The sequence below is a fragment of the Accipiter gentilis genome, chromosome 7 (genome assembly GCF_929443795.1).
Source record: "Accipiter gentilis chromosome 7, bAccGen1.1, whole genome shotgun sequence".
Classification (NCBI taxonomy): Eukaryota; Metazoa; Chordata; class Aves; order Accipitriformes; family Accipitridae; genus Astur; species Astur gentilis.
The window spans coordinates 42674741-42690060 of NC_064886.1; the positions used below are offsets into that span (position 1 = coordinate 42674741).

At 45.4% G+C, this 15320-nt stretch overlaps 1 protein-coding gene across 9 annotated transcripts in view; it reads left to right on the forward strand.

The window, feature by feature from the left end:
- The window catches only part of ZC3H18 (zinc finger CCCH-type containing 18), a 50493-nt gene that overhangs the window by 20087 nt on the left and 15086 nt on the right, over positions 1 to 15320 (forward strand). For 6 of the 9 annotated variants that reach the window (XM_049806442.1, XM_049806443.1, XM_049806445.1 and 3 more), the window contains 3 exons: positions 1297 to 1423; positions 2596 to 2894; positions 14704 to 14904. In XM_049806442.1, the coding sequence (XP_049662399.1) occupies positions 1297 to 1423; positions 2596 to 2894; positions 14704 to 14904 (627 nt within the window). The remainder of the gene's footprint in view (positions 1 to 1296; positions 1424 to 2595; positions 2895 to 14703; positions 14905 to 15320) is intronic. The other 3 variants (XM_049806439.1, XM_049806440.1, XM_049806444.1) reach the window with 1 other exon arrangement.

Sequence of the window (15320 nt, forward strand, 5' to 3'; positions counted from 1 at the left end):
AAAAGTAAAGCATTTCCTTTTTTGGTGTAGCTTGAGATTTTTTGTCTCTTTGAACACCTGATGTCATTGAATCCAGACTGTTGTCTGGTTGGCATCAGGAGTTTGTTGCTGAATTAAGCATCTGTATTCAAGATCCCTGGTATTCTTTCACTTGGTGTATTGTTTCAGACAAAAAGAGAAATCTTAAACCATTTAAAAGCACTGAAAGAAATACAGGTAGCCGCTTGACTTGCAGGGCAGCACTTAAATCTTAGCCTGTTTTAGATTATGTGGCACTTTTTAAAATGCAAAAGTGGGCCCTTTATTCCCCTTACAAGTCGGTCTCATTATAGGTAATCTGGAATTTGGGAGCACTTGCTTTATAATCTTAGTCCTGCCACTGACTCCTCTGTGGCCCTGGAAGTTTCTTGTTTTCCTGTACTCACTTCCCCATCTTTACAATGGATCTGATATATTCAGTTCAGGTGGCTGTCAGGGATTGGATATTGTTGTGTAGGTGAATTAAAAACAGCAAATAATGTTAATAGAAATCATCAAATGGAGGAAACATTGCAGATTCAAGGAGGGTTGGTTTTAAATCCTTTTCCTCCCCAAAAGTAACTACAGTTTTGCAGTTGCACAGGGTGCAGCACGCGCTTGCCAGGTCACTTGTATGCTGGGGGGGGCCAGCACTTGTTTTCCACTGGAGAATATCAGCTGCAGATGCGGTTGCCTTCATTGCATGGAGTAGTTCCAGGCGTAGGGGCAGAGCATTGCTGGCCTGTCCCCCAAGCTTAGCTTCTCCCAGTGGAAAGCTCAGCAACAGCTCATGTCCTGTGCTGGCAGCACTGGTATGCACCCATCACCTCCGGTGGCAGGGGTGTAGATCACCATCCATTCCACTTCTGATGGGAGGGTGCTTAAGATTAGCTTTGTGTGCATGGACAGAAAATGCAGCTCTAAATCAATGAGGCAAAACATGTTCTGTTACGTTTGCATACATTTGAAGTGACTTATAAAAAGCAATTGGTGTTTCTGCATTTTTACCACATTGATTTGAAGGCTGAATTTGGTTCATAGTGTTCTTTTTTTGTGTTTATCAAGAAAGGTTTGTGCTTTTCTCTGATAAGCTTCACTTAAAAAAGACTGTCTGTTTGGGATCTGTAGAAAATAAACCACTTTGTATGGTCATACGCCGTTGAACATGTTTTTTCTTGTCAGTGCAGAGTGACTAAGACCTGACCTAGAATAACTAGTGTTTCTCTATGGCGACAAGGTGATATTTCCCTTTCTAACCTTCCCTGTTTTTCATTGTAGGCTTGATCCCTATACAGATCCCTATTATGACTATGAAATAGAACGGTTCTGGCGTGGTGGGCAGTATGAGAATTTCAGGGTTCAGTATACAGACCCAGATCCATACCGTAACTACAGAGTAAGTAAGGTAATACCCCTTTCTGCACTTCTACTTTCAACTTTCTTCCAGGTGCTTCTGGTGCTTGTCATGTTTCCAGTGCAGTGGTTGAAACAGGGCTTTTCATGTATGTTCAAGATGCTTAATCTTACAAATAGTTAAATCTTGACTTAATTATTACACAGAACACACTGTAGGTGTAAGGACGGGAGGATATTTTGTTTCAGCATGACGAAGGCAAAAGCATGTCCGAGATGGGAAGATGGTTCTTTTCCATGTGCACTGACTGCTCCTCTGCATACCAGGCAGTTGTGCAGTGCTTACAGCTGCATCTGCAGCCATTCTTGGAAGTGTTGGAGAGGGAGGGAGTTTCCAGGAAATAACCTGGCTGAGGAACAGTTTGCTTGTTAATTAGTGGGGCAGACTGAAAGGATTAGATCTGGACAGGCGTGCTTTGTGTACAGACAGAGGCCCCAGCGTGACTGTCTACCGCTGGTGGAGTTGCGTATTAGTTGAGTCAGATGAGGAAAGCGCCCAGCCAGTTGCTAACATCCCAGATGCAGTTTGTTGGTGGTGCACTGCTATAAGGTGTAGAGCTCAATGAAAATAAGGCTATGAACAGTTTCCCTCTGCTTTCTTTTGCCCTCCTGCAAACTGTTGTGCCTCAAGAGTAGTGGCAAAAATAATAAATCCTGCTCCGTGGGGAGCTTTTCAGTGGTATTTGTCACAGCCTTTAAAAAGTGGCTTTCCTTTTGCTGTAAGACTGTACTGTTCTACAGCAGCAGTGCACAAACAGGAGCCTGTCCTTGTTACTGCTGTGTATGATGCACCATCAGTTGTTTTCATGGTGCTTATTTGTAAAGTTAATTAGCTCGTTATAAACATGATTAGCAATGAGAGTAAATACTTGTAAACATCAATACATTTATTTAATAAGCATAATAAGCCAAATTAATCTTTGACTGTTGCCTTTGAAAACGACAACTGTGATGACTATGATGTGGTGGTTTGTTCCCTTCCACTTTCTGCATGCTCAGCAAACAGTGATGGCCAGCAAGCTCCAGATTATTTATCTCAATACTTTGCTCTAACATGGGAGGGTGTATGTAACTGCTTGCAGTCCAAGACTGTGAAACCTTGCTGCCTTCTTTGTTAGGAGATGTTACCGCAGTGTCACGATGATTTCTCTTTTCTTTTTAAAGGAAAGAGAGCGAGAACGGGAGAGGGAAAGAGAGAACAGACAACGAGAAAGGGAACGCGAGAGGGAGCGAGAACGCGAGCGAGAGCGGCGCCAGCGGGAGCGAGAACGAGAAAGGGAACGGGAGCGTGACAAGGAGCGCCAGCGGCGGAAAGAAGAGTGGGAACGTGAGAGAGAACGAGTGAAGAGAGATGAAAAAGACAGGCAGCACAGGGACCGGGACAGGGACCGAGACCGGGACAGGGACCGGGAACGTGAAAAGGAGAAAGAAAAACCAAAGCCCCGGTCCCCGCTGCTACCAAGGTAAGTGTTTCCTGGAATTCAGACTTGACATTTTAGTTGATGTTTTAGCTGTGGATCACGAACCAGGCTCACACTGATCAGACTGGAGAACCATCACTGTTGTCCACAACTCTTGAGTAAAGCAGTAGTTTCAAGAGGAAGGTGGTGACGCTTTAAATGAGCCTTGCTGACCACTAAGTGGAGCTAAAACATCAGTAAGAACCGAGAGTGCATAGCCTGACTGAAAGGAGGAGTGTCTGTCCTCTGGCCTGTAGGTGTGGAGATATTCAGTTTGTCCCTGTTCCCTTGAGGCTAGAGTACGCCTTGGGAGGCTGGCTGAGTCCCCAGTGCCGAGAGGGTCCTGCAGGTGGTGGCGACTCCCATTGTGGCCTTGACAAATGTCCTTTGACAAGAATCAGGGCTGGTTTGGGAGTTTGTGGATAGCAAAAGTATCTGGAGATACTAAAAGAGGCTAGAAAAGGTAAAGGGATTGTATGCCTTGAAATAAGTCTTTGCTAGGTGTTAACGGTGGAATTGCAGTGTGGAGTCAGGTTTCTTGCCTCTGCCCAGTTTTTCTGAAAATCCTGGTTCTGACCTTTGTGAAGGAGAAAATTGAACCAGATGGACTAAAAGTCTAGGAATTTCAAAAGTGAATCCTATTTTGTTTCTCTGTCAATTATTTAATTATTGTGGCCTACCAGCATACTGTGTGTTAGGCATATTTGTAAAGCACTGTATAAATATCACAGCTGAATATAGAACTTGTCTTAAGGGAAGTTCTAATGTCATGACGTCTTTTGGTTCAGAATCAGAGAAAAGTATCAAATTTCCATGCTGAAGGACATGTCCAGGAAAACTGATTAGCATTGTCAGTGTCTTGGAAACTAGTGGCAGATGGAGTCTTCCAACAGTGTGTCAAGAAACATGTGGATGCACAAGTGTGTGTATGTGCCTGTTGGGGCAAAGAGTGGTGCAGGGAAGCTGTGTTTCCCAAGACATATTGGAGCTGCTTCTTCTGGTTGATGTCTGTGTTGTTTCTCGAGCAATAGAGGAAGGTGTGAAACATTGTAAGCATGAGGAAAAGTGTGTTTTAATTAAGAACAGAGCTGAGAAGGCCTGGAACAAGGTGCCGTGTGGAATTGTGTGGTTTCAGGTGGGAGCAGGGTTTAGTCTTGAATCTGACCCAGAATTTTTTGTTTGCATTACTAGAAGGAAAGCTGATTTTTGATGATGACCCTTTTTTTCAAGAGGAAGTCACAGTTTCAGAACAGTTTTGAAGGTGTCTTGTGAGCGCCTTGGTGCAGTAGCAGTGTCAAAGTGGTTATGGGAATACATTTAATTATATGCTACATCTAATTATAATCTTCACTTACAACCATAATTTGTGCACCTTAATTACCACATTTGCTGTTGGTTTGTGCTCTTGTTGGGTTAGTGATGGAAGAGATCTTGCAGTCCAGAACCATGTGATGAAGATGATGACAATGATGAAAGTGACATCAGCTGATTGGCAACTCAGGTGGTTAGTCATTAACAGTCACCATGATCAGGATCATTGCGTGCAAGGCTGAGGCTGCTCCTTCCCTTGACACTTGTGCTCGGTCATGGGGCAGGGCTTTGCGGGAGAGCTTTCGCTATTAGTACTGCCCAAGGTTTGCTGGGTAGGAGCAGTGGCTGTGTTTGCCAATCTTAGATCCATCTTGCCCGATGTAACCATCTGTGTGAGCCAAGAGATGGGATTTACAGTGTTCTTGACGTTATATGCTTTGTGGATACAAGTTCCCTGCTTCCCTCCCGTGCCCCCGCTCTGACATAGCACTGCTTAAGGGAGCTGTGGATGCCTCTTGGATCTCCAGGCTTCTTAAGGCGAGTCTTGGTAAATTAAAAGGAGTCCTTGATATGCGTCTTTGCTATTTTTGTTTTAAGTCCACTATTCTTTCTAGAAGCAGATCGCAGGGAATCTACTGTTCAAAGGGTCCTCAGCCTTGTTCTGTAATGCAAGCGCTGATGACTGTAGGGCCAGGCAGAGAGCTGGGAGAGAAGGACAGCAAGCAGGGCTTGTTCTTGGCTTCATTTGTGCGGGCCTTTAAAAGCTGGTGGCAAGAAGCATTTGTAATTTTTGTGTTGAATAGGGAGTTAGTGTAAAGCTTTAAAATCTCAAAAAAAAAAAAAGAAAAAAAATAGGTCAGTGCCTACACACAGTATCTCCTCTTAGAGGAGAGTGGAATTAATGTGGGAGTACTTACCAGTAAACCCGAAAGCCCTACATTGTTGAAGGCAGCTCTCCAAGTACTCTTAATGGGACTTCAGTGCCTGCTGTTGAAACCCATGTCTTACTATAGCATTTACAGGTGTATGGATGTTTGCAGAGAAAATAAAACTGCAGAAATAAGTTTCGAAAAAACTTTTTAACAAAATGAAAGCATAATTCAATTTCTTTTCCCTTGGAGAAGACAACCCTCCTCCAGCAGCTTGTGTTTCCCTATGCTGCATTCCCAGGAAGCCTCCGTCACGCTTACGGTGTGACTTGGCTCTGGGCAGTGCCATTTTGTCCCACATAACCTTTTTGACAGGCTCCAAACTTCCTTGTGGCAGCGTGGCAGTTTGAGCCGTCTCACCTTTTCTCCAAATACCTTTGTGCCGTGCTGCAGAGGGTCAGGTTTGCCACCTTGGGATTAAACAGCTCCCAAGTTTGTTTAATGTGTAAAGTGCTTGTGATTGCTTTGTGCTTCCTGGGCAACAGGATGCACAATAGTGGTGTAGCGCTCACCTGCGGGTCTATTTATAGACTCTGGGCTTTCCCTAATTGCTAGATCCCAGCTTTTGGTAAGTCCGGCCTTTCCAGGCATCATGTGGCTATGGGGGCTGGCTCGCGCCGGGTTGCAGGCAGCTGCCCGTTAACATTCCTGCACCAAAGGCAGTGCCGCTTGCAGCCGGAGCCCACGCGGCCCTGCTCTTCCCTTACTAATGAGCTAGGGAGATTGGAAAACTGCTCCACAGAGGTTGTGCAACTGGCAACAAGCTTTGCCAAAGGCAGAGCTGAGGATGTCTGTAATTACAGGTAGATGCCGGTCTGTCCATCAGCATACAAGCTCGCTCAAGTAGAGGCTGGAGGAAGGAGCGAACTGTCATACAGAATGCGGAGTTGAAAGGGATGAAAGAAAACTCGAAAAGCTAATAGCAGGAACATGAAAACAAATTCCCTTTCCATTATATTGAAAGCAGGAAGGTTTAATCTGATCTCTAAACAACAGCAGAGCAGTTAAGGCTAATAACACAGAGAAGCCAGAGGACTTCCTGGCATCATTGCTTGCTACAGATGAGGATTATAATTTAACAACAAACAAAGATTGTAAACCCTAATGGACTCAGTGGCAAATGTTTCTCCTTGAACCTTTTAAAAGAAGAGGCTGCAGTGTTTGGGCTTCAAGTAGGATTGCCACATGTGGATTTGACCTTTTTTGAAGGAGTGTGCAATGGCTGCTTTATGCTTTGGGTTGTTTTGTTTTTTTTCCCAAGCATAAGATGAGCACTCCAAGAAGTCTATAATCTGAGATTGCAGCGCTAGGAAAATTGTTCCTCCTCCTCCCTCCTCAGGCATCGAACACTTAAACAAGCCAGGACACTTTATGATCAATTAGAGGGATAACTTGGCTGTCTGTCCTTGTGCTCCCCATCTCCAGAACGAGTTCTGATGCCCCAGGCTGTGACTGATCTTGCTGAGTGCAAAATTCTGCTTTATATCTCTGTCTTGCCAGTGTAGCTCACTGTTGTGCAAAGCATTTCAGGGATAAAGAAGTGGCATGAAATATGTTATGTGAAGAAACTTAGAGCAATGCAAGATGTTCTCACTTGGGCTGCTGGCCTTTAGCTGTGAGCAAAGACGCTACACACAGTAATAGTAATTTGCTTTAATCCTTCTGTTGTTGCACAGGCCTTTATCCCACCATCAACTGAGCGAATCTGATCGTTTCAGGACCACATTAAGCAACTCAGTTAGCGTTGTGGGACCTGTTAGCAGTTGTATTTCCAAAGCACCGAGGGACATTGATGAGTTGGACCCACTGGCAAGGGCAGCACGCTCAGTATTGCTGCCCTGTTGGCTGGGGTAGCACTAGGTGGTTGTCCACCAAGAGGGGAGGAAGAAGAGGAAGCAATCCCATGCTGCAAGTCCATGAGATGGGCATTGGTTCCTTTCCCACCTGTGTTTCCTCTGCGGGGAATGTTGTGGGCCCTGGTGAGAAGCAGCATGGCAAAATAAACCTTTGGATGAGAAACTTGTCATCTCCAGTTCTCAAGGAAGTTTGTCCTGCAGTCTGACCTAAAAGCTATTTCCATGCAGATAAGTTTGGTCAGGGCCCATGATACGGACCCCAAAATCTGTGAGGTGCCAGTGCCAAGTGGGGTGAGGAGGTGGCTGTTGTCAGACATGTCCCAGAGTCCAGACAGGAGGTTACAGCAACTCGAAAGCTGCCAGGAAGGAGCAGTGTCCTGATGAACTGTCCTGTGATTATCGCACACACAACAGTTTTTTGGAAGGAAGTTTTCTTCAGCTGGGCTAAAGACTATTGATGGAGTGCACTTATGCAGCCATTAAAAAATATAAATAACACCTGCAAGTAGGGACACTGTAAAATTTAAAGCAATGTCAGAAAGGGCAGCTATTCTGTAGCAAATCATAAATCCTCTGTAAAACCCTTCCAGCAAGGAGTGTTGTACTTCTTTCCAGCTTCTGTTGAGGTGGCAGTAGCCCTCCATTGTGAGATGCTGTTTAACGCTGCAGACCCTGGGACAAAAGGTTACGTGTTCCCTCAACAGAGCTCACCCTTGCATTATTTTTTTAAGCTAGTTCAAGTTGACTTTTTAATAGGTTGTTGTTGATCTCTGGGATGAGCACATTAATGAACGGGATAACCTGGAGTCTAAAATCAATGAATGAAGGTTACCCAGGGCTTGCAAGTTAGAAAGTGTTGGAAATATGTTGATTAGATAAAGGAGTGGCAAAAGTAAGGGAATGCAAATGGAGTGATTCATGATTGTGTGTGTGTGTGTATGTGTGTGATCACAAACCAACTGAACTTGTTTTTCGGAAGAATCTGTAATTCTAAGTGTTCCTGGGTTGTCATCATCTTTCCAGACAGCTTCTGGTAGTCTCCCCAAGCCGCTGGCTGGATCTGCTCCCTATTTTTTGAGTGTAGGGGCTCTGTACAAAAGTGGCTGCTGTTCGAATAGAGCTAGGTGTTTTGGTGGGCTTAGTAAGAGCAACTCATCCTGTTGTATAAAGATGGTGTGGTAGGCTGGTTGATTATGTCTTTTAATTTTCCCTGTGGAAAATTCAGCTGTTTCTTGAAAGAAATCCTTCATTTGTTCCTGTTTGTCCTGCCACAGGAGGAAGAGCAGGCAGGATAGCTGTGTTTCGAGTCAGGCATTGGTAAGACCCTAGAGTGCTCTAAATTAGTCTTACATCCATGAGAAGTTACTGAAGAGGAAAAGCAGCCTCTGTCAGGAGGCACAGATTTGCTCTCCAGGTGTCTGCACCTTCCCTGGGTGGCTTCTTGGAGTGCAGTGAGTTAAGAGAAGCAAATGGCCTCAGGCCATTGGGCTTCCCAGGCTGAAACAACGTTTATTGGCTCCAGATGGAGCTGGACCTCTGTTCCTCCTGCACACAGCAGGACTGCCATGCCGCTTTCAGTGCTACCCCATGCAGCACTGCTCAGAAGAGGGTTTCCCTTCTCCCCACATACAGAACATGCCCTGGGCTGCCCTGCGGCGCTTCAGACTCAGTCGGGTGCCCTGTATGGGAACACTGCGGTGATAAACATTATAATAACTTGTTTACATCCCGATTTTTTTGTGGTGTCGCTTCCAGCTGCAGCAATGGAACCTGGTTAGGCGGCTTTGCTTTCATTTATGTTCCCAGTTCATTTGGGAAGTTAGCAATAATAAAATCCCTCCGCGAACCAAACCAGCAAAGCTTTTCAAAGTTCTCCAGAAAGCATTTCTGTTGATTGGAGCATTCGTTAGTCTTCATGGTTCTTGAGGTTCTGCCTCCGCTTCCACAGTAAAAGGCAAAGGGTTTCGTAACTGTAAATCAAGATGAAGGGCATTGAGTGACTCAGATGTGGATGTCAAGGAATGTGTTTTTCTTTGGCATTTCAGAGATGGCATTACTGGAGAGATCTCCCACACTGGATTTTATTAAAACATTGCAAAGGCTGGGGCAGAATCACTGCACACGGGTACCTCTCATTTAGAGGAGGCTCTCAAGGCGTCAAATGCTCAGCCCTTAGGGTAGATCACATCTCAGATATGTTTATCTGCCTGCTGTGATGATTTCATACTGTAGGTTCAGATTGTATCTCCACTATTTAATTTCAAAGCCTCTCCCCATCAGGCTTTGAAGAAATCTTTTTTTTTTCCTCCAAGTGACTGATAACTCTGCTTTAGATTGAAATGTCTTGACAAAAGCATATCCTTTGCTAATATTTCACCAAGATCAATTAGCACTGGCTCCAAGGTTCAGCATTTCCCATCGTAGCACACGTAGGTGTCTTTTGGGATCTGTTGTCCCTCTCCAGCCACACAAGTGACTTTACTGTGCTGAGACAGGAAAAAACTTCCAGTGTGCATGCATGCTGCTGGAGTTTATTTTGCAGCAACTGCAGGTCCCTTCACAACTGCCTTGGCACATGGCTCCAGTCGTTCCTCGAGTCCGCTTCCTCTGGAAAATTCCACTGACACTGAAGGAAAACTCACGCTGGTGCTGCTGACGCAATGCTTGCTTTCCTGCAAGAAACGAAAAGGCTTTTAAATCATCGGTGGACTTTCCTCCTTCAGAAAATTGAGCTGTAACTGCCGGCCAAAACAGTAGCCCTGGAGCCAGGCTGACGTCACCGGTGACCGTGGGTGATAAGGTTTGCGTTACCTGTGGGAGCAGTGTCCCACGGGGAGGGGGAAGGAAGGAAGCGCTTTCCCTGGCGAGATTATTTTCCCCTCTAAGATTAGAAATGCTTTGGCATCAATTGCATAATACGTGAGGAGGAAAACTTGAGCCGTGTGGCTCTGCTTTTCCCCCTCCAAATTCTTGTTGAATTCAGTGACGTGCTTCAAATGGGGTTTATTTGGGAGCCGGAGCGTGTGCGGTTGGGAGCTGGCTGACCTACGCTGTGGTTTGTGTTGCCAGCTGGAGCTGCCTTTGTTCCTCCTCTCATTGCCAAAGCCACGTTCAGCTTCAGTTCTCCGCTTGATTGCTGTAATTAAATTCCAGCCAAATATGCATTAATGTGTTCGTTCTGGAAAATAAAGCATTTAGTTATTTTAAGGTTAAAATGGGCTTCGGAAATAGCTAAGCTCTGCAGACCTTGCTCGTGCCCTGGTGACGCAGGATGCTGCTCCTCGGGGTTCTGGAAGGAAATTAAGCTGCTTTTGATCAGTCTGTCTTGTCAGTCCCTTTTACTCCCTCTATTTATTTTAAAATCTCGTGGCATAGGCTTACCTAATTAGGGAGTTAATTCTTAAATATTTGAGATGTTTTCTAAAATTGGAATTTGGTGAAAAAGTAGTCCAGGATTCACACGTGCCCTTTGGTAGCCTATGACTTTTTTTTGCCAGCTGCTCTCTGTGCCGAAGTGCGTTAGGTTTGCCTGTAGCGTTGGACTGCACCAGCCTGGGTAACTGCTGGGCTGAGGATGAACTCATACAAAGTGCCGCAAGTTGATCTTATGGCTTACCACCCCAAAGCAGCCAGGCGTCTTCTTCTCCTTCCCTCCTCTGTTTGCTGGGGGTCAGCTCCCGCAGTTGTTGAAACCCTGCCATGGGCTGGTTGGACTTGCTGACCCAGCAGCGAACTACTGCTTTTTGTTTCTCTCCCCCACCCCCCTTGAATGAAGGAGATCCAGCACAAGACAGGAAGGGAAAATTTACCCAGTTGTAAGAGTGAAAGTGAAGAGAAAGCCTTCCCCTTCTCAGGATCAAATACATTGCTCAACCCACCCAGCAGTGCAGCACCAGGAGCAGCTATTGTATTCGGCGTAGCTCTGGGCAGCCTTCCTGCCTGATCTGGGCTGGGAGCCACAGGCTGGTTGCCTGCTGCCTCTTCTCAGCAGGCTTTCCGCTGCGAGCTTTACGGTTTCCTCCACTTCCATCCCAGCAACTGCACGGTGTCAGTATGCAGGAGTAAATTTGATTGAAGCGCCGACTGTTTCGTGGGCTGCTAGCCTCTAATAGTCTCTTCGGTGAAATTCATACGGGCTGTAATTGAGATGTTAGTCTAAGGCTGATGGTGAGGATCTTGGCAGTTGCTCCAGCTTACTTTCAATTCTGACTCCTGAATTCCACTGGAGGAGACGAGCCAAGTGGCATCAGATACCAGTCCTTCGTATTAAGTTGAACAAGTTTATTTGGTGATGCTACATGTTGGGCATGCAGGTAGCTCTTGAGGAAAGACTTTGAAAATGTCCTGACATGAGCATCATCTTTCTTTCTTGGCTATAGTCTGGTAACATGTTTACTGCTGAGTCAAAAACCCAAAGCATATTCAGAAATGAGGCTTTCTGTTGTGGTTTTCCTGGGGAAAAAACCTTTCCTCCAGAAAGTGACTTCATCAAGAGAGAATTGCATCTAACCAGGTAATAGATGCAAGTAATGAGATTTGCCTTCATAGTCATCTTTGCTCCAAGCTCGCGCCCAAGTTGTGGAGTTAAGCGTAAGTTGTTCCCACATGGGGTTGGAGTTGAGGTCTAGCTCCCAGGTTGTGCTGCTGTTCGACGTGAATGTGGGCAAGTTGGTTTTTTGAGAGAGAGACAGAGAATAAATTCTGTAGGAGGCTTTTCTTGCTAAAAACTATTGCAGGAGAGAGTTGAGCCTAGAGAGGGGCAAGGTCGTTCATTAGTTGTTGGCTTTCACATTTGTCACCTTGGACGCTGCAGTGAAGAGCTGTTCAGCAGGCTTTATCCACGTCTTCAGATGGATACTGCCTCTCTGCTCACCTGTGCCAGCAGAATATTCCCCTTGCGTCTCCCAAAGCGTGCAGACTGCGGTCACTCAGGAAGGGACATCAGAGCAGGACATAGTCTAGCATTATTCACGAGCATCCTCACATGGTGTTCTCCTCTTTTCTGCTGCTGTTTAGCCTGCTCTTGATGTCAGGTGTGTAGACTTTTCCCAACCTTCTTTTTCCTTCTGCTTTGCACTTAGTTGCTTTGAAGATAGGCCAGAGGTCAAGATGGCTTCAAAATGACCCCAGCTACAATTATGTGTTATCAGTATATAAATAACAGGTCCAGCCTATCTCAACCCCATATTCAGAGTTATGGTTGTCCTGGTTTCAGCTGGGATAGAGTTAATTGTCTTCCTAGTAGCTCGTGTAGTGCTGTTTTTTGAGCTAGGTATGAGAAGAATGTTGATAACACTGATGTTTTCAGTTGTTGCTAAGTAATGTTTAGTCTAAAGTCAAGGATTTTTCAGCTCCTGATGCCCAGCCAGCAAGAAGGCTGGAGGGGCACAAGAATTTGGGAGGGGACACAGCCAGGACAGCTGACCCAAACTGGCCAACGGGATATTCCATACCATGTGATGTCATGCCCTGTATATAAACTGGGGGGAGTAGAGGTGGGAGGATCGCCGCTCAGGGATTAACTGGGCATCGATCAGCGGGTGGTGAGCAATTGCACTGTGCATCATTTGTATATTCCAATCCTTTTATTATTACTGTTGTCATTTTATTAGTGTTACTATTATCATTATTAGTTTCTTCTTTTCTGTTCTATTAAACCATTCTTATCTCAACCCATGAGTTTTACTTTTCCCGATTGTCTCCCCCATCCCACTGTGTTGGGGGGGAGGTGAGTGAGCGGCTGCGCGATGCTTAGTTGCTGGCTAGGGTTAAACCATGACAATGGTCTTCCTCCATGGTTAGATACTCAGATATAGTCGTGGCTATAACATGGGAAACTAGACCAACCCACTGCAAATAACATGTGCTGTGTTAAATAGCATATGTTAGAGCAGCACTGGAAAGGGTGATGATGCTAAATGAAGATGCTGGTGAATAATGCTGAGCCATAACCCTGCTTGGGACTCTCTTACTAGGCAGTCAGCAATTTTCTGTGCTAATACGTAAGCGTCCTCTTCTGAAGCTGGAATGAGATTTGTGGGAGAGGTGAATGTGAAAGAAAAGTTTCTCCTCCCATAAAATTCTATATATACTGAGACAGATGTGGGACAAACTGTAAAATTGCTGTAGTTATATCGGCAAAGATAGGGAAAGAGTAGGATGCTGCACTAGATTTTAAAATCAGCATATACAAGTTCTGGAGTCAGGGAATTGGTGAGAGGCTGTAGGAGTTTCAACTGTGTTGAGACTGTGTTTTAATACTGCCAAGCAAGGAGGTGATGAGACTTCTTAGTGACTAGTGGAGCCTTCAAAGGGCAGAACAGGCTGCTAACGAAGAGCTTTAATTATCTTGTTGTTGTCTGTTGAAAAAGTGTTGTGGCAAGAAATGCAGTCCATAGAATTATTAGAAAACTTGAGGTTGCTTTTTTTATCTCAAAAGGTAGAGGAAGTTGCGTGGGGAGTGGTTGCTTCAGTCGTGTGACTAATGGGGTGGTACTGGCTGAACCCAGTGATGGAAGGTGCCTTTCCTCCCCCAGATTCTCAGAGTGAGAGGGTTCCTTATTGAGAAAAGGAATAAACACATCGTTGTAGTGGTAACTTGATGAGTGCAACAGACTTCATAAACCTTTAGGCAAGCACAAACTTTGCCTAAAACCTGAGGGAGAAGCTTATAAGCAGGTAATTGAACAGTCGTTTGCAGGTTAGAGTAAGGGCAAGGAAAAATCCCAAGTTAAATCACCGATAGATAAGAGAGGTAATAAAGTCTAGGCCTGAAGAAACTCATCCTGGAGTATTTAAGGAACTCTGTGGTGCAGATGCTGAAAAGTTAGCCCTGAATTATTTTCAGAGGGTTGTAGAGGAGAACAGAAGCCCAGAGAACCAAAGAAAAAAGGGGAAATGCAAGTAGAGCCCTTAAAAGGGAAGGGAGGAGGCAGAGGGTATCTAGCCTGACTCAACACATCTTCCTGGTTATCAACAACAGGAGAGCACATGTTCGATGGTGTTTGTAAGCACCTTAGAGAGTAATATGGTAATAAAACAGCCATTACGAACTGCTTTATCCTCAGCTGATGAGGTAACCGTCCCCTTTGTAAGGGTAAAAACAGATCCATCTGTCTTGGCTGTGGTAAGGCTTGTGACGCAGTCCCACGTGATGTTCTCATAAGGAAACTGTAGGAGGGTAATTCAGGCTGAATCTCTTAGTACCTGCTGGTTACCTCCAGCAGTTTGTTGTATTGAGACGGCATTTCAGATGCATGCTCGAAGTCTGTCCTTAGCCTAGCTGTGTTCAGTATTTTCATTGCACTGGGGGCTGCCTACTTGGTTTGGGTTGCTGCAGCTCTAGCTACTTGGCATAGGCATAGGAAGAACCAAGTTTCCCATTCCCTTCTCTCTTAAGTGTGCTTGTGTCCACTCCTTGGAGGCCAAAAGCCAAAGCTGAAATCAGCTGGCAGGTCACTGCTTGGTCAGTGCTACGAAGTGGTTCACAAAACTTGCAGGTACTGCTATTTTCAAGGGCTTGCAGTCACTGATGTGCAAAATGATAGCTATTCTGACCCTTCATCACCCCAAAATGATGCTGAATATCCTGTAGTGGAGGTTAAGAGCTAGTACTGGCATGAAGGATGAATTTCTGATATCTTTTCCTGGCCCTGTGTTTCTGTTAGCCTTATTATATAAAAAACATCCCAGCTACTTAACTCCTCTGTTTTCCAGCCGTCAGCCTGAGCCACCAAAGAAGGAGAAGGAGGCAACCACAATTACCACCACTCAGTCAAAGAGAGCAGATGAATGGAAGGACCCCTGGCGCCGATCCAAGTCCCCCAAAAAGAAACTTGGTGTGTCTGTCTCTCCCAGCCGTGCACGTAGGCGCCGAAAAACCTCTGCTTCTTCAGCGTCTGCTTCTGGCTCTTCAAGGTGAGTGAAGGCAAAGAGCGTGTCACATCTGAGCCTCGTTAGTGTGTCAGGGAATGTGACATGACTTTTTCTTGTCAGTGGAAGATGTTGAGATGTTTGGGAAAGCAGTTCAAGGCTTGCTGCTCAGTAACAGCAAAGGACACGGACATATAGGTGGTGAAGTGGAAGCTAAAGGGCGCACATAACTGGGGGTGCTGTGATGTGATCTGCTGAAAACTAAGCAAAGACAGGTCCTTGGAAAAGTCTGTATTCAGGGAAATTAGACTTGGAAGCAGTCCAGATATTAGTAGCTCACCTAGATGAAAACTAACCTTAATAGGAGCAGAAGGAGCTAGAAGCTATAAAAATTGGAGCCTCTTCACTCCAGGAGTGCTGGGGGGATGAGGCGAGCCCACTCCAGGAAGAGCATGCTGATG